The sequence below is a fragment of the Chrysochloris asiatica genome, unplaced genomic scaffold (genome assembly GCF_000296735.1).
Source record: "Chrysochloris asiatica unplaced genomic scaffold, ChrAsi1.0 scaffold00137, whole genome shotgun sequence".
NCBI lineage: Eukaryota > Metazoa > Chordata > Mammalia > Afrosoricida > Chrysochloridae > Chrysochloris > Chrysochloris asiatica.
The window spans coordinates 6,897,101-6,922,404 of record NW_006408655.1 but is presented as its reverse complement, the minus strand read 5'-3'; the positions used below and the strand labels follow the sequence as shown (position 1 = coordinate 6,922,404).

Genomic DNA, 25,304 nt, shown 5'->3' with positions numbered 1-25,304 from the left:
TTGCAGCTTCATTGCTGTTTTTCCCTCACTTCCCCTTATCGGTGACGAACAAGGTCACCAATCAGAGCGCATGTCTGCTCGTGTATTCCCATTGAGTCTTAGTCTTGGAAGGGGGTTTGCCCTGAAGGGACCCAAGCACTTGTAGCAGGCTGATTTTTAAGTTGTTAATTTTGTATGGCCCATGAATGATGTTATAAATTTTGGTAGAAAAATGGCTCCCCACCCTGATTTAGCCCATTAAACTCTTTTTTATTAATTTATGACATCGGTTATTTTAATTACTGTATGTGGTTCAAAAATTGCCCACTCAAAAACATATTTAAAAAATACATAATGCTTTTTGATGTATAAAAGTTGAGTTTCTTTGAGAGATTGTAATTTGTGGTGGGAAGGGATGCTTCATTTCAGAAAATAAATGTTTATAGTAAGGAAGTCAGAAATTTTTTACCCAGTTCTACCTGCTTTTATGAACCGACTCCACGGTACTTAACAACAACAACAACATACTTTTATGGAGTCCTGGTATGGAGCTGTGAGTTAATATGTTGGACTGCAAAGTCTGATTTGAACTGCAAGGTCATCAGTTCAAGCTCACCAGCCGCTCCTCAGCAACCTTATACAGGGTCGCTATCAGTTGAAAACTACTTGATGCCACTTAACAACAGCAACACAACTTACTTTTATATTATGTATCAGAGAGCTGGTTTTCCTAATCATTAAAGGAACTGAATGACTTCAATTTATACACAATATTTTCCTTTTTTTTTTCTTTCATAATGAAAATTTTATATTTGAAGGAAAAAAATGAATTAAATATCAGTTGTTGTTATTTGTTATGTGCTTTCAAGTCAGTTCTGACTCATGGAAATCCTGTAAAGGGTTTCTGAGGGAGCAGAAAGCCTCATTTTTCTTCTGTAGAGCTGCTAGTGGACTCTCGTGGTTTGCAGTTCAGAACATATCATATGTAGCCACCATGCTCCCAGATATCAGTAGCATGCTTCTTTTTGGCCTTTCAGAAATTATTACCATTTCTTCTATTACAGTTTGTTGTTAAGTGCCATTGAGTCAGTTCCTATTTACAGTAATTCTGAATAGGATCTCCAAGGAGTAGCTGGTGGGTTTAAACTATCAACCTTGTGGTTAGTTGTCCAGTGCTGATCCTACAGTATCACACCAGGACTCCTGTACCACATGATTAATTATTACTGCTTACAGAATTTTATATTGTGTTTGTAATTAATAGAGAACTATTAAAGTATTTTGTTTTTAAGTTGTTTATTGTGTTTATTTGAATAAAACCAATTCTGAGAGATGTTTCTGTAATACTTAATCAGAGAGAGTTAAAGTATATTTATCATAGTTCATTTTTTTCCTTTCAAATATAAAATTTTCATTGTGAAAGAAAAAAAATAAAAGGAAAATACTGTGCAGAAATTGAAGTCATTCAGTTCCTTAAATGATTTTTATGGGATATGATAGAAAAATACTTTCAGATCAGATTTTATTATGTTTTATATCTGATGATTTTTCCCAGCTTTTAAAAATCTGTGCAATAAATTAAGTTTTGTTGTTGTTAAGTGCCATCGAGTTAGTTCTGACTTAAAGCATCTCTATACCGGGTTTCCGAGGAGCAGTTGGTGGGTTTGAACCATCAACCTTTTTGTTCTCAGTCTAGTGCTTATCTTACAGCACCATACCAATAGGCAAAGCAGAGTGTAGATGATTTTTAAAGTATAGTCATGAAGCAGTGTAAATAGAACATTGCCTAGAGTATCAATACTGAATGCTTCTTTATCATTTTAATATAAATACTTTGAAGTAGAATTTATTTGGTAAAAGTGACTTTTTTTGTGTTGTTAGTATCGTAGGATAATATACAAAAATAGAACCAGTATATTATGATAGCTTAATTTATTATTTATTATTCTAAATTCTCTCTCTGTGATATCGAGACCTAACAGATTATGTGATTGTTTTACCTCATTATACAGTTGTACAAAATATAAAAAAGGAAAACTTTTTACTATTTTTAGTCTCATTAAAAACCCCATTTTCTTAAAACTGAGCAGTTTGGGTTTTGAAGTTCTTACTTGAGGAGGATACCTGTTGCTGCCTTTCAGTTTGGGGATGTTACGCTTTAGGTTGTATCAGTCACATTTTATAAATCTTTAACTTTTTAGCATTGTTTTAGTTATTTCTTTTTGATAAGTACAATACTTTTCTTTTTATAAAACCAATCCAGGTATGTGCCATTTAACATTGTTCATGTAACAGCCGTCTGACTATGTAATCACTGTCCCATAAGTTTTTATTTTTTTTTAAAGTGAAAGTAACTCTCCTTTTCTATATTATTTTCTTGTGAAGGGGCCCTGATGATGCTGTAAGATAGATAGATCAGTGTCGTTTCAAAACCAATAGCTCCTTTGAAGGAGAAAGATGAGGTTGTTTGCTCTGTAAAGATTTTGTCTCAGAAACCCTATATAGGGTCGCTGTGAGTTGGAATCAACTGAATGGCAGTAGATTTTTTTTGTTTTAAATAGTTTTAAAAGCCCCAAACCCCTAGAGTGAATAAGCCTCCAGGACTCAGGGTGCATCCCACTCCCCACAGACTCTTTTGCTTGGCTTCCTCTTTCCCTTCTTCCTGACTTCATTCATCTGCCCAGCAACGCTGCAACCATTCACTTCCTGCATAGCACAGCACTTGCTAAGGCTCCTGCATTCCTACCATTAGTGCTGGTATCACCAGTGGGGCCTGAGATACTGAAAGGTTCCTTGCTCCTGACGGCAGCAACTGTTGCACATGATCTGGAGGAGCTGCACCAACAGACCCATGACAGCCAGGGCTTCCACCCCTCCACACTCCCATCACTGGTACCCACTTCCCTACTCAGTCACCATGGCCATCCTCTGCCTGCATGCCCTCCAATCCCCGGCACCCAAAATGTGCAAGGTTCCCATGTGGCTACCATAGCAGCTCTTCACTTTCTGTTGCTTCCTTTTCTATAAATAGTAATTCCTTTAGTTATGCCTTTGGTTATTCAGTAGGATTGAGAAAAATGTCAGTTCTTGCTCAGTTTATGTTTCCAAGTTCATGATTTATTGCTTAACATACAAGATCTCTAAGAAAATTATTGATTATCTGATTGTTGTTGTTTATGTTGTTAAGTGCCATCAAGTCAGTTCCAACTCATAGAGGCCCCGTATAGGGTTTCTGAGGAGCCGTTGGTAGGTATGAGTGCTGACCCTGTGGTTTGAAGCCCAGTGCTAATCCCACATCTTAATTTTTTTCCGTCCGCTCCACTAAATTACAAATGAAAATAAACCAAAACCAAATCCACTGCTGTTGAGATGATTCTGACTCATAGCGACCTTATAGGAAAGAATTGAACTGCCCCAGGGGGGGTTCCAAAGTGCTAAATCTTCATGAAGCAGCCACATATTTTTTTCCACAGAGCAACTGATTAATTCAGACTTCAGACTTTTCAATTAACAGCCAACTTCTTAACCATTGCACCTCCACAGTTGAACTACAGTTGAGAATGTTGTTGTTGTTGTTAAGTGCCGTCGAGTCGGTTCCGACCCATAGCGACCCTGTACAGAGTTTCCGAGGGTGTAAATCTTTACGGGAATAGAAAGCCTCATCTTTCTCCCGCGGAGCGGCTGGTAGTTTCAAACCGCTGACCTTAAGGTTCGCAGCCGGATTCGTAACCACTACGCTACCAGAGCTCCTAGTTCCATGTATATAAAGTTTCTGGTCTGATGGTTATAAATACCGTTCAGAAATTTATTAAACCCATAGCACAAGTCAGTATAAGGGGCTACAGAGGTGAATATGCCTTCTAGAACCTCATACTCAGATGTAGGTTATAACATATGAATTAAAACAGTTGTGATGCAGTGTGACATATAAACCTTACATGTGGTGTAAACTTTGACTTCAGTAAGGTAAGATTGCTTCTATTGAGGATGACCAAGGAAACTGACAAGAGGATCTACTTGACCTGAATCTTGAAAGGTGAATAGACAGATACTTAGCAGTTAAGTGCCCATTTTGTGTATGAGATAGTATACAAAGATCATTTTGTAAAGTTAGTACTTTCCATATAATCATACTATTTTAAGACTGAAAAACACCTAAGAATCAAATGGTACAACCGTTTTTTTGTTTTGTTTTTTTAAAGAGGGTATGACATAGCCCATTACTATCACTTAAGTTTATATCGCAGGATCACTTAAGTTTATATCGCAGGATGCAACCAAACTCTGAATTTATAAATTTATATTCTACCAGATAAGTCTAGTATGATACATCTATAAAAGACATTTAGACAAACATAATAATATAGCAAAATATTTTTATCATACATATTTGTCAAAGATATGTCTATATTATAAGGAGTTGCAGAATTAAAATGCATACATGGGCACAAAATTTTCAACGTAGTTCTATCCTCAGATAAAATAGAGGTAAAAGTAACCCTTTGATTTTTGAGAAGGTCCTTACTACCTCCAGTACACTTGAGAATGATATTGGGAGAATGACAAGAATTGGTCGGTTTGAAAAATGAGGTCAAAGAACTAAAACTTCTTATACTTGATATATGTCAGTCATTTGATAATGTTAAATGAATAAGTGAATATCAAATATTTGCCAGATGGGAAAATATCCTAGGATATAGATATATGTATACACATGCAGATGGTCAATAAAAAGTCAAAAGAAAAGTAACATGGGTAGTGTTTATGGATTGACGAGTAGCTGGAAGGCTGCTATATGCATAGAAAGATGAGAAAACATTGGAGAGAGTAAAGTGTATAACAATATGCATAGAAAACTGGGGGAATTTGAAAAAAACTGGTTAGTTGACTTAAAAATCAAGTGATCTCATTAGCGGGACACTTGCCACGTGAAATGTGAGTTTCCGTAGAAAAAGGACCTTGGCTATATGAAGAGAGGGGCTGTGTACTTCAGGCTTGAATTTAATTGTAACATTAGAAATATGGTCCCAGTGCCACTTTCCTATAAATCAATCTGTTTCTGTTCTCTGGTAGATTTGAAGGGAATGCATGTTTTCTTGGGATCTCATTAAGTCATCTGAATTGGCTATATTCATCCTTTAACCCTAAGAAATTTCTGTAACCTCCAGAATACCTTTCCTGTATATTTTAAAATTGATCATTTGTTCTATAGCCATGAGAGTAGCAAGCAATTAATGAAACATAACAACATTGCCAAAGCATATATATTTCATTGTATCTCTTATAATGTTGTTTATTTTTGTTCCTACTTTGTTTGGTACCTCATATTAGGACCTATAATAATTTAAATTGTTAGAACTTCCAATTTCTTTTATAAAATCAGTAAGTGTCAAACATTCCAGATTATTACTAATCTAATTCATAGTTCATAGTGCTTTATATTTTTTAGGTGACTTTTCAGAATTTATTTGCGTTATAGTTTATGCTTGAATTTCTGGGAGTTCACCATTCACATTTCTATCTGATATATCATATAATTAATAAGATATAAAGTTCATTTGGTATCCTGGTGTGGCACTCTAGGATAAGCACTAAGCTTCAAGGTAGTGGTTCAAACCCACCAGCTGCTCCTCGGAAACCCTATAACAGGGTCCCAGTGAATCAGAACCAACTCGATGGCACTTAAGAATAGCAACAATATTATAATGAGGAAAATCTTATACATAAAAAATATTTATACTTTTAATAGGAAATATGTAAACAAATGAAAAAGAATGGAGAAACTCTTGAATTTCTAAGATGCTGAAATTCTACTATTGAAGAACAAAGAAATTCAGAAAACCTAGGAAGATCTCACAACGTGAGACAAAGATTCCATTCCATATAACCTCTTAAAGGAAGGCATAAGATGCAAAAGATAAAATGTAAGGTAGAGTTTTTTTAGATGTGTAAAAGATAAGGAACCACAAAATATTAATTAGGTAATTGGAATGCCTAAAAGGAGTTCTAGAACTTGCCCAGTGAAATAGGCTTCTTGCAGAGCCTTTGTAGCGTATAGGATTACAGGTGTATAGGTGGAATTGAGCCCTATCCAGAACCTTCTGAGGTGGGACATTCCCACTTGAAAGAACATGCAGACCAGCCCAGAGCGGTTAGAGGAACATGAGGTACTTCATGAGAGAAAGACCAGCAGGAAAAAACCCCCCACAAAAACAGCAGTCTCTTTGGCTATTATAAGAACAAGCAAGCTGTTTGCTGGGGAGCCATCAGTGCAAGTAATCATGTCCCTTCAGGACAAACACCCCTCCAAGGCTGAAACTCAAAGAGAACATACAAGCAAGCATGTAATCTTGCAGATGATTGCATTGGTCTACATATGAGTGGAAGTGGGGGGAAGTCAGTAATGAAGATATGGGCTGAGTTCAACCACATTCCATATACTCCCGTCAACCGAGAGATGAGGAAGGTCTGGTTGGTCTGAAGTTTGGGGAGACTTGGGAACTCCTGAGCCCAGACATCGACCTAGCCATGGAGGGCTATTGCTGAGGGTGAAGCGTCCAGCTGATGGGAAGTGGGTAGAGATACATAAGAACGCCCAAACTTGCAGATAGTACCCATTTGACCCTGCTTTAATGGCTTGATGACCAGAGCTCCACTAGAGGAAAATAAAGAAATTTGATAAAGGAAGCAAGTGTAAATTGCTCTATTTGATGAACTTATGAATGCAGTAGCTCAAAATACCAACTGAGAGGGAAAGGATCTTCGCATCATGGATCAAACCTGTCCCCTTGGTATACAGGGTTGATTGTTGTTGTTGTTGTTGTTGTGAAGTGCTCAGTAGGGTTTCTGAGGAGCATCTGGTGAGCTTGAACCACAAACCTTGCTGTTCAAATGGCTTTGAAATCTGGTGCTTTAACCCATAGTGCCACACCAGGACTGACAGGGATGGGCAAATTAGCAACTGGTTACCTGAAAAGGGGTTGGGGGGAGCGTTATAATCCCACAAAATACTGTCTTACAAGTTTTTAAGATGGAGTTTAGTTTCAGAATGTGCAGGGGAAGGTAGAATCCCATACTGAATAGTTTTCATCAATCTAGATGGGTCTAGGGAAAGGTGAGGGGATAGAATTCCTTTTATTCAATAGTGAGTAATTGTATTCATGACAAATTGCAATGGTCACAACTGTAAAGGTAGAAGTTTTGTAATGTAAAGGGGGAGTAGTTAATCTTACATTCCAGGAATAGAGGACCCTAGGACCATCAAGAGAGAAGAACATGAGTGGAACATGGGAACCAAACCAGAGAAGCAGCGACACCAGAGATGGAGGCAGAGGTGATGGCATGGAGACATAGAACAGCTGAGGACTCTCTACTCATGGAAAGAGAAAGGCTATGTGCTGGGGGCTAGGAGTCTGGGTTGCAGAATGTGCCCTTTAGTTCTTTAAATGATTATGTATTCCTGAGTGGTTTTGTGTGCATCAAAAAAGAAAGAAAGAAAGAAACAGAGGGAATAAAGCAAATACTGTTAAATGATGATTCATGGAGGAATTATAAACATTGCAATGAAATAACAACCAAAAAAATTTAGGTAGTACTTCACCCACATTGGTGAAGTAGTTTGTCCAGACTGAAAATGTTGGTTAATGGTAATACTGAAACTTAATGCAGGTGAAAAGAAATATTCAAATGTAAGGAATATAAAAACTAAAAAAGAATAAAATTTGCAACAACTGGATAGCTAAAGCTGTACTACTACTCCCTATCAGAGTATCCACACTGCTTAAACCATGCGTGGACACCATATCTGACTTCCCCTGGCTTCACAAGGGAAAATGAGGATCAAACTCAAAATCATCCCAAGTCCCAATTCCTATGAAGAAGAAAGAGGTCAAACATGTTTCCACCCTATGACCTTCTTGACTCTATTCTGACACCAACCATCCTTCCCATAGCACTCTGCTTCATATCTGGGTTCAGTAATGTATTTCATTGGCTACACAGAACTCATAACAATACTTATGATTATGGGGTTTATTAGGAAAGTAGACAGGGTCCAATTCAGGATCAGAAAACCAACTTAGAACACAGCAGTTCTCGGGTCACAAAAGCACCTCTTGTCTGCAGTACTGCAGGGATGGCTCACTTTTATCTTCAACTTCTCAGTCATGTGGCCCCTTGGCCTCTACCCTGATCAGGCAAATGTTACAAAACCCTGGAGCCAGTCTGTGAATGCCCAAAGGGCATATTCGGCCACAGGCACTCAGCTTTACTCAGTCTGTGGACTGAGCCCACAGAATACCTGTCTTGTCCATGCCACCACCTCTGCCGTTGCCTCTGCTGTCACAGATATTCTAAATGTGCCTATCATGCTCCACTTATGCTCTTGCATCTTGATTGTCCTGAGGTCCTCTGTTCCTGCTTCTTCAACAGCTCCTTTAAACCTGGATGACAGAACTAACCAATCCCAGCCTTAAAGTCCTGTGCGCGTTATTTGCGTGGTCCTACCCAATCACTTGGTGGGAATTAAGAAAAGCCATATCAAGTAAACTCAAAATACCACAGAGGCTGAGTATCTAATTATTATTAAACTTATGAAAGGATTCTTACATTGACTAAGATGACTTTTAAGATTTCTTCCTTAGTGTAAACGTAATATATAGATTTTAGGCTTTATATTACCTTAACTACTACTGATTCAGGTAGAAAAAGATATAGCTTCTGACTTCTGTTTAATTTTTATTTTTTGTTCATTTTGCAGTATTATAGTTCTGTATAAATATTTTGACTTTTATTTGAAGTATATAATTAAAAATTTTTCCCTATGCTCTTCACTATAGTTTAATTATGTTGTATATATAATTGTGAGTTAATAGCATGAATCAATGGGAGAGTAAAATCTGGTTTTGAGTAGTTGACGTACAGGGAAAATATTCAGAAATATGCTTATGCTCTTTCTCTGTGCTGGATGTTATTTGTAAACTTAAAACAAGGGGAATTTGTACTGTCAGATGATCAAAGAGAAATGGAGAATCCACCATCTTTTTTTCCTGCTTCCTCTCCTCAGAGCCCCTCCATATTCTCTAGTCGGATCAGAATAGATCATATCATTTCCCTCTTGATATCTACCACTCTTGCCTAGACTTTCCTTGAATTGTCTAATATTTTGAAGTCTATATGAGGAAGTTAAGTAAACCAAACTACAGCAAATGATGTCAGCTTAGCATGTTATTTTATCACGTAAATGATCTACATCAATGTGTCAAATGTTTGCGATATGGATTTCCTCCATCTCACAGCTCACTGACTTTGAAAATACTGCACCTTGAAGACTGAACTAAATTGTTATAATAATTACAAAACCTTTCCTGATCAAGCCAACTGAAAAACTCCCATTGTACATCCTCTGTACTAACTTCATGTTGTTGTTGTTGTTAAGTGCCATCGAGTCGGTTCCGACCCATAGCGACCCTGTACAGGGTTTCCAAAGCTGTAAATCTTTACGAGAGCAGAAAGCCTCATCTTTCTGCCATGGAGCGACTGGTAGTTTCGAACTGCTGACCTTGTGATTCACAGCCCGATTAGTAACCACTACTCTACCAGAGCTCCTTTGTACTAACTTCATAGCACTTATTAATTGTAGTAACTGGAGTCCTGGCATTGTAAGATAAGCACTAGACTGCTAACTACAGGACAGTGGTTGAAATCCACCAGCCGCTCCCCAGAAACCCTATACAGGGTTGGTATAAGTTGGATCTGACTTGATGGCACTAAACAGCAACAACAATGTTTATATCAATCAGGAAAGACTGATAGATACGATGCAGATTACCCTGAAATTCCAAGGGCTTAGAAACTTTTCCTAGTTTATGCCATTTGTCCATCACTGACTGGTGGGAGAAGGGGCCTTCTGCTCTACCTAGCTACTTAAGAAATCAGGAAAATGAAGGCTTTACCATCTTGTTGTTACACCCATCTGGAAAATATCACCTTCTTGGTCACTATGGCAAGTGTTGGAGAACTGCATGCGCTTTTCTTTGCTTTGACTTGGAAGTAACACATATTTCCATCCTCAGCCCATGGGTCAGCATTAGTTCATGACCTCACATAATCTCAAGAGGGCAAGAAAATGTCAGTGTGGTTGGGCACTACTCTTTCTTCCAATAATTCATTTAAAATTTTTTATTGAATGAGTAATAGGTGCCGGGTACTCTTATAGGTCCTCGTATACAGACATTAAAGAAAATAATAATAAAAATAAAAAGATAAACATTATTGTCTTCATAGAGCTTGCATTCTATATTCCATATTTTGGTTGGTAATTCATAGTTATTTTTATTATTGCTTCAACTTTTGAACTAGAGAGTCGTCTCTCTAGAGGAAATTACTATGTCTTATTTATCCTTGTTATGTATCCTAATAAATCACAGATAATAGTAATTTAATAAATAAATATAAATAAGATAAGCTGTAGCTTTTTGTGCAGAAGTTCATATTCTCCAATGGTATTCTACAAAGAATGTCCATAAATTTAAATTAGGCATAGTTCAGTGTAGTAAAGTCTGCTCCCTTCTTGATGTCTGTGCAGATAAGCTTTGAGGTCTTCAAGAAATTCTGTTAAATATTAAAGAGAGTTGCTCCTGAGTAAAAAAGAAAATTACGTATGGTTACATCTATAGAGAATACAAGATAGAAACTCTTTCCATTTGGAACAATTAAATATCATAGTTTTAATACAGTAAAAGAGACTTTTAAAAGTTCATGGAAAAATTCCATCATCTTTTTATTTCATTTTCCACAAACTTTTTGATGCACCCTGTATATTACAGAACTAGCATCTTCCTTTGTGAAATGTCTGTTTTTTTATTGGTCTGTTTGTCTTTTTCTTGTAGAGGTATTTTATTTTCTGTAAATTTTAGAGATTAGTCCCTAGTTTTATATATCATTGCAAAAAAAATTTCCCAGTCTGGGGTCCCTTTTTTTATTCTTTTGATACACCTAAGTGTCTAATTTTAGTTGGTCCCAGTCATCTATTGTGTCTTCCACTGTTGGTGTTTTTAGTAATGTTTGACAGTGTATTTATGGCATGTATTAAAGTTCCTAGGTATATCTATATTTTCTCACTGATAATCTTTGTAGTTCTAGCTTTTACATTTAGGTCTTTAATCCATGTTGAGTTTGCCTTTGTATATGGTGTTAATTATGGGTCTTGTTTCATTTTTCTGCAACTGAATTTCCAGTTTTGCCAACACCATTTGTTGAGGAGACAAGACTTCCCCATTTAATGTGAGAACAACTGATCTTTGATCTTTTTTTTTTTTGAGTACATAAATGCCCTGTAGAGAATACCTTAAGGAATCGCTAACTGATCTTGAATAAAAATAATAATAATAATAAAACAGTTGCTGTCAAGCTAACTCTGATTCATGGTGACCCCAATTGTGTTAGAGTAGAACTGTGCTCCATAGGATTTTCAGTGTCTGTCTGTTTCAGAAGTAAATTACCAAGCCTTTCTTCTGAGGTGCGTCTAGGTATGCTTGAACCTTAAACCTTTTGGTTATTATTGTTGCATATCGAGTTGGTTCCAACTCATAGTGACTCAGAATAGAGTTTCCATGATGAAATCTTTGAGGGAGCAGAAAGCTCCCATGTAGCAACTAGTGGGCTCGAACCACCAACCTTATGGTTCGCAGTCCATTTATCCTACAGAACCATTTGTGGTACTCAGAGACTCCTTCATGTATATTTTTGTTGTTAAGTGCCGTCAAATCAGTTCCGACTCATAGCGACCCTGTATAGGGCTTCCAAGGAGCAACTGGTGACTTTGAACTGCCACTCTTGAGATTCAAACCGACCTTGCAGTCCAGCACTTTATCCCACAGTGCCACATCAGGATTCCTCTTCTTGTATACTACTTCCAAAGTCATTCCGTTTAATTTTCAGAAATCTCTTCCTTAGAAGGTGTCAAAAAGATTATAGAAAGATTGTGTTAAAAAATAATGTACTACAAAGGCAAGAAGTGACTGGCTTACAAGGTTTCAAGAGGGAACCTAGATCCAGAGGGCCTGGAGGAAGGTAGAATCTCCAGTGAGTAGTATTCAATCTGACTAGGCGGGGCTGATGCAATGAAATGCAGATGGGTCTCTTGTGATACAATAGTGAATAATTGTTATCAGGACTGATTGTGAGGGTTGGAAATGTAAAGGTAGACGTTTTATAGCAAGGAGGGGAGTGATTAACTTTTCAGTCTAGGAGCGGAGGTCCCTAGGACCATCAAGGGAGAAGAGCAGAGAACAGGACTCTATCTAGAGAAGCAGTGATGCCTGAAATGGAGGCAGAGATGATGATGTGGAGCGATGGAGCAGCTGGGGACTTGAGATACAGAGAGGGAGCACGACTGTGTGCTGAAGGCCTGGGGGGCACGGGGAAGGATTGTATGGAGGGGATTGTAACCATGACAATGAGACGATATACGATAGAATGAATATAAAACTAATGTTCTCCCATGTAAGCTATCACATAATTCACAATAAAACATTTAAGAAAAAAAAAAAAGAGCTTGGGTTATAAATTTTTGAATAGGGGAGGACATTCACTCATAGGAAGAAGAAAAAATAATAATAATAATGTAATATTCCACAAATTTTTTGAAGCCATCTTGTATGTATGTACAATCAATCCTTCCATTTCTGGAGCTATATATGGTAACTTGAATCATTCTTTTCTATTAAGCTATTCTGTGATAATTATCACGTTATCCTACTTACCTCATCTCCAATCGTGGCACTGTGGGATAAAACACTGGACTGCAAGATCGATTCAAACCACAAGATTGGCAGTTCAAACTCACTGACTACTCCTTGGAAACCAACTCGACGGCACTGAACAATAACTACAAATCTGTTAAAAGATGTTGTTGTTGTTGAGTGCTGTTGAGTCACTTTCAACTCATAGTAACCCTGTACAGGGTTTTTAGGAGCAGCTGGTGAATTTGAACTGTTGACCTTGTGGTTCAAACCTACTTTGCAGTCCAGCACATTAACCCAGTCCAGCAGTGCCCATCTTAAAGTGTAGTGCCGCAAACTGTACACAAGGATGGCTGGAGCACTGTATAATTTGTTGAGTTCTGTGCAGTTATTTGAGATTATAGATTTATTAAGGAAGTAATACTTTCTGCAATGAGCCTGTCATAATTATAATCTGAAAGTATGATTAAAATGTAAAGAAAAAGCATTAAGAAAGCAGCCATTGAAATGCTTAGAAATGGAGCAAAAGGGAAAAAATTTCTTTGCCTTAGACAAACCATGGATGGGACTAGAGAAAGTATTAAGACACTTAGAATCAGGTTAAGGTGATTGGATACATTGAAATCTTGAGATAATTTTGGTTTGGGATCTAAAGTGTATTTCAAAGGAATCTTTAATAGAATACTCTGGCTATAGCAGGCAGAACAAACATTAGCTATGAAATGTTTAAGTTTAGTAGGACCCCTATAAAGAGTTCTGGTGTGGTGATGTGAATTAATGTGCTGGACTGCAAAGTCAGTGTTTAAAACACAAGGTGGGCAACTCAAGCTCACCAGCTGCTCCTTGAAAACCCTATACAGGGTCACTGTGGGTCAGAACCAACTCAACGGCACTTAACAACAACAGCATTTATTTAGTGAAAGGTTTTACCCTTGAGGTGAAGAAGATGTAGTAGGTAACGGGAAGTCATGTAAGCAAGAAGATATGGGAGGAATTTTGGTGAAGTATGAAGTCCTGGTGTGGTGCTGTAGGATAAGCACTGTACTGCAAAGTTGACTTGAACTGCAAGGTCAGTGATTCAAATCCACCAGCAGCTCCTCACTGACTTGACAGCACTTAACAACAACAAATGAAGTATAAAGTTGCACTCTTACTTTGTTGTGTAGCACAAGATCCTCAGCAAAAATGATGATATGATAATAAAAATAACTAATGCATATTAGACTTAACTTGTGTCTAGGTATTATTCTAAGTGTTTCCCAAATACATTTCATTTCCCAAACTCATTTACTCTTTATAACAGCTCTATGATGTGGGATAAGCACTGGATTGCAAATTGCAACCTCTCAATATGAAACCCTGTACAGTGTCAATATGAGTGAGAACCTGGACAGCACTAAACAACAGCAGCATAAGTTGTTGTTTAGTTACTGTTGTTTATTATCCCTGTTTGATAGATGAGAAAACTCATCCAGAAAGAAGTGAAATAATTTGCAGAGTAACTTGGAGCTATGAGATGGCATAACTTGAGATCTTAGTCCAGGTAGTTTGACTCTAGAACTTATAATCTTTATCACACTATTACATATCACTATACTGGTATAGCACTGTAGGATAAAGCACTGGACTGCATGATTGGTTTAAATTGAAAGGTCGGCAGTTCAAACTCACCAACTGCTCCGCAGAAACTCTATACAGAGTCACCATGTGTCGAAACAAACTTGATGGCACTTAAAAACAAACATCACTATGCTATGCTATACTATGCTGTGAGTGTGTGGTGGCTCTACATGATAAGCACTGGACTGCAAACCATGAAGTCCATGGTTCGAGCACACTAGCTGCTCCTTGGGAGAAAGATGAGGCTTTCTGCTGTCTTGAAAATGTAAAGCCTGAGAAACCCTATACAGGGTCGCCATGAGTTGGAATCAACTGAACAGCACTCAACAATAGTAGTAGTGTACTAGGATGTGTGGTTTAAACCTGCCTTCTCTTACCGCTCATAAATACTCATCTGTACCGTACCCTTCATTTCTTGCATGGGACCATCAGTGGTACTCCTCTCTTGGAGCCAATACCTTTCTGACTTTTTCTTCTTCCCTGCTATAAAGCCTTCTCTCTGGGAAGAAGCTAATAAGCTCATTCGTCCATTCATACCAAGGTTTAAGTGACTGATATAGCTTAATAAAAAATAGTATTCTTCCAGCGTTAGATTTTACATTGTTTTATTTTGCTTGGATTTGCTTTGCAGGGAGTGAAGGTGAAGTAGTGTTAAGGCTATAAAACCTTAACCCAAAATCCTGATCAACATTTTGGGTATGGAAAGATGGGTTGCCCAAGAATTACAGTAATCCTGGTAGAAATACAAAGGAAACATAACACAGAAAAGAAGTGACTGACACATATTTGTTATATTGATTACATTCTTAGGAATGTTTGTTATTTTCTTAATTCGTTGTTGTTGTTGTTAAGTACCATTGTGTCTGTTCTAACTCATAGCAACCCTATATAAGGTTTCTAAGGAGCAGCTGGTGGGTTTGAACTGCCGACCTTGTGGTTTGCAGTCCAATGCTGATCCTACAGAACCACACCAGGAGTCAAATTCATCATTAGGTAGAAGAATTCTGAAATTCCCCTGAGATAGATTCCAACAGAAAGATTCACTTCTTTAAGTTAGACATTCATAGATGAAAAAAGATAATTTTGTTTAAGGGTTTACGTGTTCATGTATCTACTTCTGAATCAAGGTCAAACCAAGGATTTTTTTTTTAGATGAGTGTATGATTTATCTACTCTAGGAATCTTATGTTGTTGTTAGGTGCTGTTGAGTCTATATCAACTAAGCCACGTTATGCACAACAAAACAAAACACTGCCTAGTCCTGTGTCAATCTCACAATCATTATTACACCTGAGCCCATTGCTGCTGTTCCTGTGCCCATACCTCTCGTTGGGCTCTTCCTCTTTTTCGCTGACCCTCCACTGTACCAAGCATGATGTCCTTCTCCAGGAACTAGCCCCTCCTGTTGTGGCACTGTGGGTTAATGTGCTAGACTGCAAAGTTGGTTTGAACCTCAAACTTCAAGGTTCATGCTCACCAGCTGCTCCTTGAAAACGCTATACAGGTTCTCTGTGTGTTAGAACTGACTCGACGGCACTTAACAACGAGAGACAAAGTCTGACTGCCTTGGCTTCCCAGGAGCATTCTGGCTGTACTTCTTCCAACACAGATTGGTTTGTTCTTTTGACTGCCCATGGTGCTTTTAATATTTTCCTTCAACACTATAAATCAGGTACATCAATTATTCTATGGTCTTCTTTATTCATTATCCAGCTTTCCCATGCATATGAGGTTATTGGAAATACCATCAGGCGCACCTTAGTCCTCAAACTGGTATCTTTGGTCTTGCACACTTTAAAGAGCTCTTGTGTGGCAGATTTTCCTAATGCAGTACATCGTTTGATTTCTTGAATGCTGCTTCTGTGTGTGTTGATGTTTAATCCAAGCAAAATGAAGTCCTTGACAACTTCAGTCTTTTCTCCATTTACATGGATGTTATTTATTGGTCCAGTGGTAAGGATTCTTGTTTTCTTTATAATGGGTTGCAACCCATACTAAAGGCTGTGGTCTTTGATCTTCATTAGTATATATTTTAAGTCCTCTTCACTTTCAACAAGCAAGGTTGTATCATCTATATATCACAGGTTGTCAATGAGTCTAACTCCAGTCCTGATGCCATGTTTTTCTTCATACAATACACCTCCTCAGATTATTTGCTCAGCATACGAATTAAGTAAATATAGTGAAAGAATACAACCCTGGTGCACACCTTTCCTAATTTTAAACCATTCAGTGTTCCCTTGTTCTATTTGAACAGTTGTCTCTTAGTCTATGTACAGAGTCCTCACTTAAGTGCTCCAGAATACTCATTTTCTGCAGTGTTGTCTATAGCTCATTATGATCCACACCATAGAAAGCCTTTGCATAGTCAATAAAGAACAGGTAAGCATCTTTCTGGTATTCTTTGCTTTCAGCTAAGATCTATCTGATGCCAACAGTGATAGCCCTCATTCCACGTTCTTGGCTGAATCTAGGTTAAACCTCTGGGAGTTCCTATCATTATATTTTTGTAGCGATTTTTGAAATCTTTAGCAAAATTTTACTTGCATGCAATATTAATGACATTCTCTGATGATTTCTCCATTACATTGGGTCAACTCTCTTTGGACTGGACACAAATATGGATCTATTCCAGTCAGCTGGCCAGGTAACTGTCATCCAAATTTCTTGGCAGGGATGAGTGAGTACCTCCAGTACCCCATGTGTGTGTTGAAAGATTTCAATTTGTATTTCATCATTTCTTAGAGCCTTATTCTTTGCCAGTACCTTCAGTGTACCTTGGACTTCTTCCTTCAGTATCATTGGCTCTTGATCATATGCTGCCTATTGAAATGGTTGAATAACATCCATTTCTTTTTGGTACACTGACTCTGTATTCCCTCCATCTTCTTTTGATGCTTTCTGCATTATTTAATATTTTGCCCATTTGTTGTTGTTCAGTGCCATTGACTCATAGTGACCCTGTATAGGGTTTCCAAGGAGCAGCTGGTGAATTTGAACCGCCAACCTTGTGGTTTAAACCAACCGTGTGGCCATTTTGGCCACAGAATCCTTCAGTATTTAAAGTCAAGGCTTGAATTTTTTCTTAATTCCCCTCAGCTTGAGAAATGCTGAGCATGTTCTTCCCTTTTGGTTTTCTAATTCCAGGTCTTTGTACACTTCATTATAATGTTTGACTTCTTGAGCTGCCCTTTGAAATTTTCTATTCAGCTCTTTTACCTCTTCATTTCTTCTATTTGCTTTAGCATCTTTATGCTGGAGAGCAAATTTCAGAGTCTCTTCTGGCATCCGCTTTGGTTTTTTTCTTCTTTCTTGTCTTCTTAATCATCTTTGCTTTCTTCCTGTATGATGTTCTTGATATCATCCGACAACTCTTCTAGTATTTGGTCATTAGTGTCTGTTTCATTAAATCTGCCCTTGAGATGATCTCTAAATTCAGGTGAGCTATGTTCAAGGTCATATTTTGGCTCTTGTGGACTTGTTTATATTTTCTTCAGCTTCACTGTGAAGTTACATATGAGCAGTTGATAGTCTATTCCATAGTCTGCCCTTGGCTTTGTTTTGACTAATGATATGGAGCTTTTCCACTCTGTTTTTCCACAGATGTAGTCAATTTTATTTCTTTGTGTTCTATCTGGTAAAGTCCAGGTGTATAGCATCAGTTTTGTTCTTTAAAATAAGTTATATGCATTATCCAAGTCATTTGTCTTTTAAAATCATGAGATCCTAAGCATCATTTCTATCACCAAGATCATATTTTCCAATAACTGACCCTTCCTCTTTCTTTCTAACCTTTGCATTCTAATTGTCAATAATTATCAATACATCTTGATTGCATGTTTGATCAGTTTTAGACTGAAGAAGTTGGTAGAATTCTCCAATTTCATCATCACTGGTTCTAGTGGTTAGTACATAAATTTGAAAAATAGTTGTATTAATTGATCTTCCTTATATGCATATGGAGATTATCCTGTTAGAAACAGTGTTTTACTTCCGGATAGATCTTTATGTGTTCTTTTTGATGATGAATGCAACACCATTCCTCTTCAGTTTGTCATTCCTGGCATAACAATCCTTGTGGTTGTCAGATTCTAAATGACCAATACCAGTCCATTTCAGATCACGCATGCTCAGGACATCAGTGTTTATACATTCAATTTCATTTTTTGATAACTTCCAATTTTCCTAGATTCATATTTTGTACATTCCATTTTCCAATTTTTAATGGATGTTTACAGCTGTTTCTCCTTATTACCCCATTAACAAATGAAGGCCCTGTGAGCTTTACTCCATTCACGACATCACGGTCAACTACATCACGGTCAACTCTATTTTGAAGAGGCATCTCTTTTGCAGTCGTATTTTGAGTGCCTTCCAACCTGAGGGGCTCATTTTCCAGCACTATATCTGACAATATTCTGGCACTCTTCATCATGCTTCAGTTTTCAATATTCTGGTGTTGACAGTATTCAACTGATGTTCATAAGGTTTTCAGTCGCTAGATATTCAGAAGTAGTCCGCCTCTCCTTATTCCTATTGTATCTTAGTCTAGAAACTCATTTGAAACCTGTCATCCATAGCTGACCCTGCTGATATTTAAAATGCCGGTGGCATAGCTTCCAGAATCACAGCGACATGCAAAATAACAATTGTCATAACCTTTTAGCTGACCTCTCTACCTTGAACCTGAACTAGTCCAGCAGATCTCCTCGGAAACCCGTTTAATTGGACCTTGCTCTGTGGATCACATTGATAAATCCAAGATTCATCTCCCTTTCTGATTCATTCCATAAAATCATCTTCCATTAGCTTTCATCTTGCTTAAAAAGAGGCTGATGGGATAACCAGCTCTTTGAGCTAGGTGATTTTCATCCAGTGCTTTTACAAAGCACCCATCCAACAGAAATGTTACTGACGTCAAGATGGTTGTTTCAGATGAAAAGCACTGAACCATACAAGATCCTAACTTCAGTAACAGTTACATCGATGGTAAGTCTATGGTCTTTCTTCCACCAGTTTCTGGACTATGACCACAGTTTCTTCATTTATCAAGGTTTTCTTCACTTGGTTCATTTTTGAGGTCTCTCTAACCTTCATGAAAATGCTTAATTTATCTAAAAATTGTTGTTCTGTGGGCCAGCATTCCCATAATCTTGTTATAAAGCTTTAGTGAATATATGAAATATATTTATGTGTTGTGTTGTTAAATGCTGTTGAGTTGGTTCTGACTCATAGCGACCCTGTACAGTATAGGTTTCCAAAGAATGACTGGTACGTTTGAACCTCAGACCTTGTGGCTTGTGGTTGAAACCAACCTTTCAGTCCAGTGCTTTATCTGAGTGTCACACCAGAAATATATGAAATTTGAGTCAACAGATAGTGGAAAAAATATATTTTATTACCAGGATTTTCATATGCCTAGAGCATCAACTTATTTATTTCTATGTCTTTGATTATCTAAGACCTAGTCTTTCTGTGATACATTCCTAAAGTCTTTTTTCCTCACTTACTTGAACTTACTCTTTATTTCCCTCATCTGGAGTTCAGTCACTGTGTCCTGATGCCTAATTGTTTATGTGTCCTCAACCCTCAACCCTCTATGATAAGGATTGTTTTATGATGGTCTCTTGAGGATAGTGAAGGGAATTGATCATATAAGAAAGCTGCAAAAAGTCCCTTATCTTTAATTTCTGTTTTTCAGTAAACGTTTTGAATTCCCCTTGTATATAGTCAGATTTGTGGGTCTTTAGAGTAATTGTCCCAGAAATTTAGTTCCATTTAATAAATACGTATTGAATACCTAGCTGGGCATACTATGAGAGCTTAATTCAAAATCCATGTCTTTGGAAAACTCACACCGTAACAGTGGCTCCATGTGGTGCAGATACATATATCCTTTTTTTTTAACCTAAAAATTCTGTTACAATTATTTCTTTATTAAGTGCCTGAGAATTATATCTAGGTTGAACTTCTGTTAAATTTTGAACACCTGATGCATTATGGTCTCATTTTCTTTAGTGTATGTGCTACTGAGGTGAAATTATTTGCATATAATAATTCTGAAAATTTGATGGAATTATGCAACTAATATGAAAATACTGTTGGTAGTTTGTTGGTCACAGTAATATAATTTGCTATACCAAATATTCAGTTCAGCAATATGCTTTTTTCTGTTTTCTGTCTATAATATTGAAAAATAGTATCATACAGAGGAAGAAAACAGGAAGAGGGTAACTGTCTTTCATCTCTGAGGGAGAAGAGTTTACTTAAATTTATAATCATGTGATTTCAGGCTTTAATCAGCTGTTAAGACTGATTGTAAAATCATAAAGAGGTGTTTTAAGTTTATTCTGTTCATCAAAAATTTGAAAGCATAAGCACAAAGAAACACTGTTTGTAAAATGAGTATGCCGCTTTAAAATAAGTTGTATGGAAAGTACTGTCAAAATAAGCTGGGTTTTTTATGCTAATTTTTGTAACTTCTTTTTAAGGATGCTGGACAGTTTTATGCTAAATATAAAGAAACAAAACTGAAGGAAAAGGAAGCTGCACTGACTAGAGCTGAACTTGAAACACTACAAAGTGAGTTTTAAACGTCTTAACTACGTTAATGTTATCATGTAAATTTTTTCAAATTTGGAATTTTTTCTTAAATTTAACAGTAATTGAATTTCCCTTACTTTCTTCACCATTCCCTAGTCATTTGTACTCAATTTACTGTAAGTAGAAAATGCTTTAATACTAATTGTGTTATTAATTGTCATTATCAGGAAGAAGAATAAAATCAATATGGGTCATATAGGTCCTCAAGTCTAATGTTGTTGCTATGTACTATAGAGTTGGTTCCAACTTATAGCAACCCTGTATAGGGTTTCCAAGGAGCGGCTGGTGACTTTGAGCCACTGACCTTGTGGTTCACTGCATTATTTTACAGTGCCACACCAGGATCCCAAGTTTAATAGGTGTCCAAAATTTGCTAGGTATGGTGCTGTATGTTAATGTGCTGGACTGCTACATTGGTTGTAACCTCAAGACTGGTGGTTCCAGTTCACTAGCCATTCCTTGGAAACCCTATACAAGATCACTATGAGTCGGAACCAACAACCACCTCAGGACTATAGCTGTAATTGATATTCACTGCCAGGTCTAACAAGCTGATTATCCAACTTGGTAATATTATAATAGTAATAAATTGAAAAATCTAAAGATAATCAATGATTTTTATTTTGAATGTTGTTTTTTATTTGCAGTGTTATGTATAATATGAAAAATCTGGAATAAATTATCAGTATGTTGCAATGAGAGCTTTCATTGAACATTAAAGACAGTGTATAGTTCTTGCTCATTATAGGAAAAGTTGAATATATTATTAAAGTAGGCCTTCTCCCCAATCTTGGTCCACTTGTCTAATTTTGCCATATCTACATATTCCTACCCATATAAAGCTTTTTACTTCACTTACTTTCTTTTTGCTCAGAGTGCATATAACACTGCTTTTTTTTTTTTTTTTTAAACCATCTGATTTTCCCAATAGAATGTAAGCTCTATGAAGATGAAAGTTTCATCTGTTTTGTCCACTGCTATGTCTATCCATGGAGTCCTGATGGTACTGTGGGTTAATATGCTGGACTTCAAGGTCAGTTTGAACCCCAAGGTTGGCAGTTCAAGCTCACCAGCAGCTCCTCAGAAACCCTACACAGGATCTCTATGACTTGGAATCAACCAACGGCACTTTTACAACAATAATATCTACCCAAATACCTTCAGTGTTGTTGTCAAGTGCCATCAAGTTAGTTTTAAATCATAGTGACCCTGTATATGGTTTCCAAGGAGCCACTGGTGGGTTTGACCCATCAACCTTGTGGTTAGAAATCCAGTGCTTATCCTGTAGCGGCATACCAGGATTCCCTAAAATAAAAATAGTCTTTGGCATATAGGAGGTGCTAAATAAGTACTTGTTGACTAATGTCCTGGAGGTGAAATTGCTATTCTCTTTTAAAATCACCATGTGATTATTCCTGGTTCAGTTTTCATTTCCCTTTATTTGGACTCCTAAAAATATATGTGGTATGCATGGTACTAATCTAAGCACTGGAGACAATACAAAGATAATTAATACCCAGTTATTTCATGCCTATTAAGCACATACAGAGCCATGCATAATTTTGCACAATAAGTTGTATGTTTTTGAGCATATGCAGTAAAAGCTATGTCTGAAGCCCATAGTAGTAGTTTAGCCAGATCAAACTGGAACAGGGCAAATGTGATATCAATATAATATGGTGCTTCACAATTCAATACAGAAAAATAATTATAGCTATTTCCCTTCACCATCACTCATCTGTCAATTTGTTGTACTGTGGTGGCTTGTGAGTTGCTGTGGTTCTAAAAGCTATGTATGCCAAGGGTGTTTTAAATGTCAGCAGGGTCACCCACAGTGGACAGGTTTCAGATGAACTTCCAGATAAACACAGACTAGGAAGAAGAAGAGACAAACTACTTGCCAATATTTAGTCACTGAAAACCTCATAAATAGCACAGAAACACTGTCAGATATAGTGCTGGAAAACAAGCCCCTCAGTTTGGAAGGCACTCAAAATGCCACTGGGGAAGAGCTGCCTCCTCACAGTAGAGTTGACCATGATTATGTGAATGGAGTAAAGCCCATGGGAGTAAAGCCTGTGGGACCTTCATTTGCTGATGGGGCACAATTCAAAATGAAGAGAAACAGCTGTAAATATCCATTAATAATTGGAACATGAATGTATGAAGTATGAATCTAGTAAAATGGGAAATTGTCAAAAATGAAATTGAGCACATTAATATCGATATCTTAGGCATTAGTGAGCTGAAATGGACTGGTATTGGTCATTTTTAATCTGACAACCACATGGTTTACTATGCCAGAAATGCCAAATTGCAGATGCATGCGAAAGCTGGACAGTGAATAAGGAAGACCATAAAATAATTGATGCTTTTGAGTTATGGTGTTAGAGGAGAATATTGAAATACCATGGGCTACCAAAAGAACCAACAGATCTATGTTGGAAGAAGTGTAGCCAGAGTACTCGTTGGAGGTCAGAATGGTCAGATTTTGTCTCTCATATTTCAGACATAGTGTCAGGAGGGACCAGTCATTGGAGAAGGTGGTAAGGTGGACAGTCTGAGAACAAGAGGAAGATCCCCAGCGAGATGGATTGGCAAAGTGGCAGCATCAGTGGTCTCAAGCATGGCAACAATTGTGAGGTTGGCCCAGGATCAGGCAGTGTTTCATTCTGTTGTGTGTAGGGTCGCTATGAGTCGATACCGACTCAATGGCACCTAACAACATTTCCCTTCAGATACTGAAAACCCCAGATTTTCAACTTTACCCTGACACTCGACTATATATGAGGAGAAGGAAAAAATGTTTTCTCTCTAAACCCAAAATTACATTGCCACTACCTAAATATGTGGCTTTGAGGATTTTAGTTTCCTTATCTGTTAAAAGAACATAGTTGTTTTCTAATGCTGTTGTAACAAATTATCAGAAATTCATCAGAGTCTTGGTTGTGGTGCTGTACACTAATGCGTCAGATGGCAAAGTCATTTGAACTACAAGGTTGGTGGTTTAAGCTCACTAGCTGCTCCTTGAAAACCCTGTACAGGGTCGCTATGAGTCGTAATCGGCTAAACGGCACTTAACAACAACAGTGGTTAACATACAAATTTTTCAGAAGAGTTGTGTTCCTTTCTGGAAATGCTAGGGGATAATCCATTCCCTTGCCTTATACAGTTCCTAGAAACCAGCCACATTCTTTAGGTAATGACTCCTCTCCTCCCTGGTCAAAGCTAGTAACATGGCATCTCTCTCACTATTCTTCTGTAGTAACATCTCTTTGTGACCATGGCTTGGAAATGTTCTCGGCTTTTGAGGACTAGAGTGATTACATTGCACCCATTTGGGCTAGTCACAATTGTCTCTTCAGCTTAAGTTCCCTTTGCCATGTAAAGTGTCATATTCAAAGGTTCTGAGGCTTAGGGATTGGCCATCTTTTGGGGTCACTTTTCTGCCTGTCACAATCCCTAAGCTGTCAGGGAAGCTTAAGAACAAAGATTGTTTTCTTTTTCATGTTGTAGCTTGTAGCATTGAACTTAATATCCTGTCACATAAAAAATATTCAGTAAGTGACTGAATAGATGGATAAATAAATGAATGTAAGCTATGAATACTAATTAAAGAGTACCAACTGATCACCTGTCCTGAAACGAACACATTTCAAGGAGCACATAATTTAGTTTAAGAAGATTCAATGTTTACAAGTAAAAAATAATGTTCAGATCAACTATATGAAGGGGTTTCAAAAAAATTCGTAGAAAACTGGAATTTTTCCACCAATTTTTTGATACTTCCTCCTGTATTTGGTTGCAGCAGACTTTTGTTAAAAGGGAAAAGTATAGGATGCTACAAGTTTACATAGTGAGATTGACGTGTGTGTTGGGGGTAGAGTAAGAGAATCATCATTGTTTTTATATTAAATTTAAGATTAACAAAGTAGTTGATGTTATGATAATTATTGAAATGGCTTTAATTACATTAAATTAATGACTGAATTAAACTCTAAGATACATTTTATAGTCATTATTTTAAAGTACCAAGTTCTACACATTTTCTAAACATGTAAAAACTAATCAAAAGTAGGATAAAAGTCAGATTTATAAGAGAAAAAATATCAAACTAACCCAAAATCTACATCTGTAGGCAAAAAATGAATATACTTTATTTAGTAGAATATACTATATTTGGAGTCCTGGTAGGGTAAGCACTGGAATGACTGCAAGGTCATTTGCACCCCAAGGGTGTCAATTCAAACTCAACAGCTGCTCCTCAGAAAACCTGTACAGGGTCTCTGGGAGTAGGAACCTACTCAGTGGCACTTAACATACTTTGTTAGGTGCCATCAAGTCGGTACCGACCCATAG

General features: G+C 37.3%; 1 protein-coding gene across 1 annotated transcript in view; it reads left to right on the top strand.

The window, feature by feature from the left end:
* The window catches only part of DNAJC1 (DnaJ (Hsp40) homolog, subfamily C, member 1), a 295,976-nt gene that overhangs the window by 132,436 nt on the left and 138,236 nt on the right, over nucleotides 1-25,304 (top strand). The window contains exon 7 of the mRNA XM_006869898.1: nucleotides 20,834-20,924. Coding sequence (XP_006869960.1) covers nucleotides 20,834-20,924 — 91 coding nt within the window. The remainder of the gene's footprint in view (nucleotides 1-20,833; nucleotides 20,925-25,304) is intronic.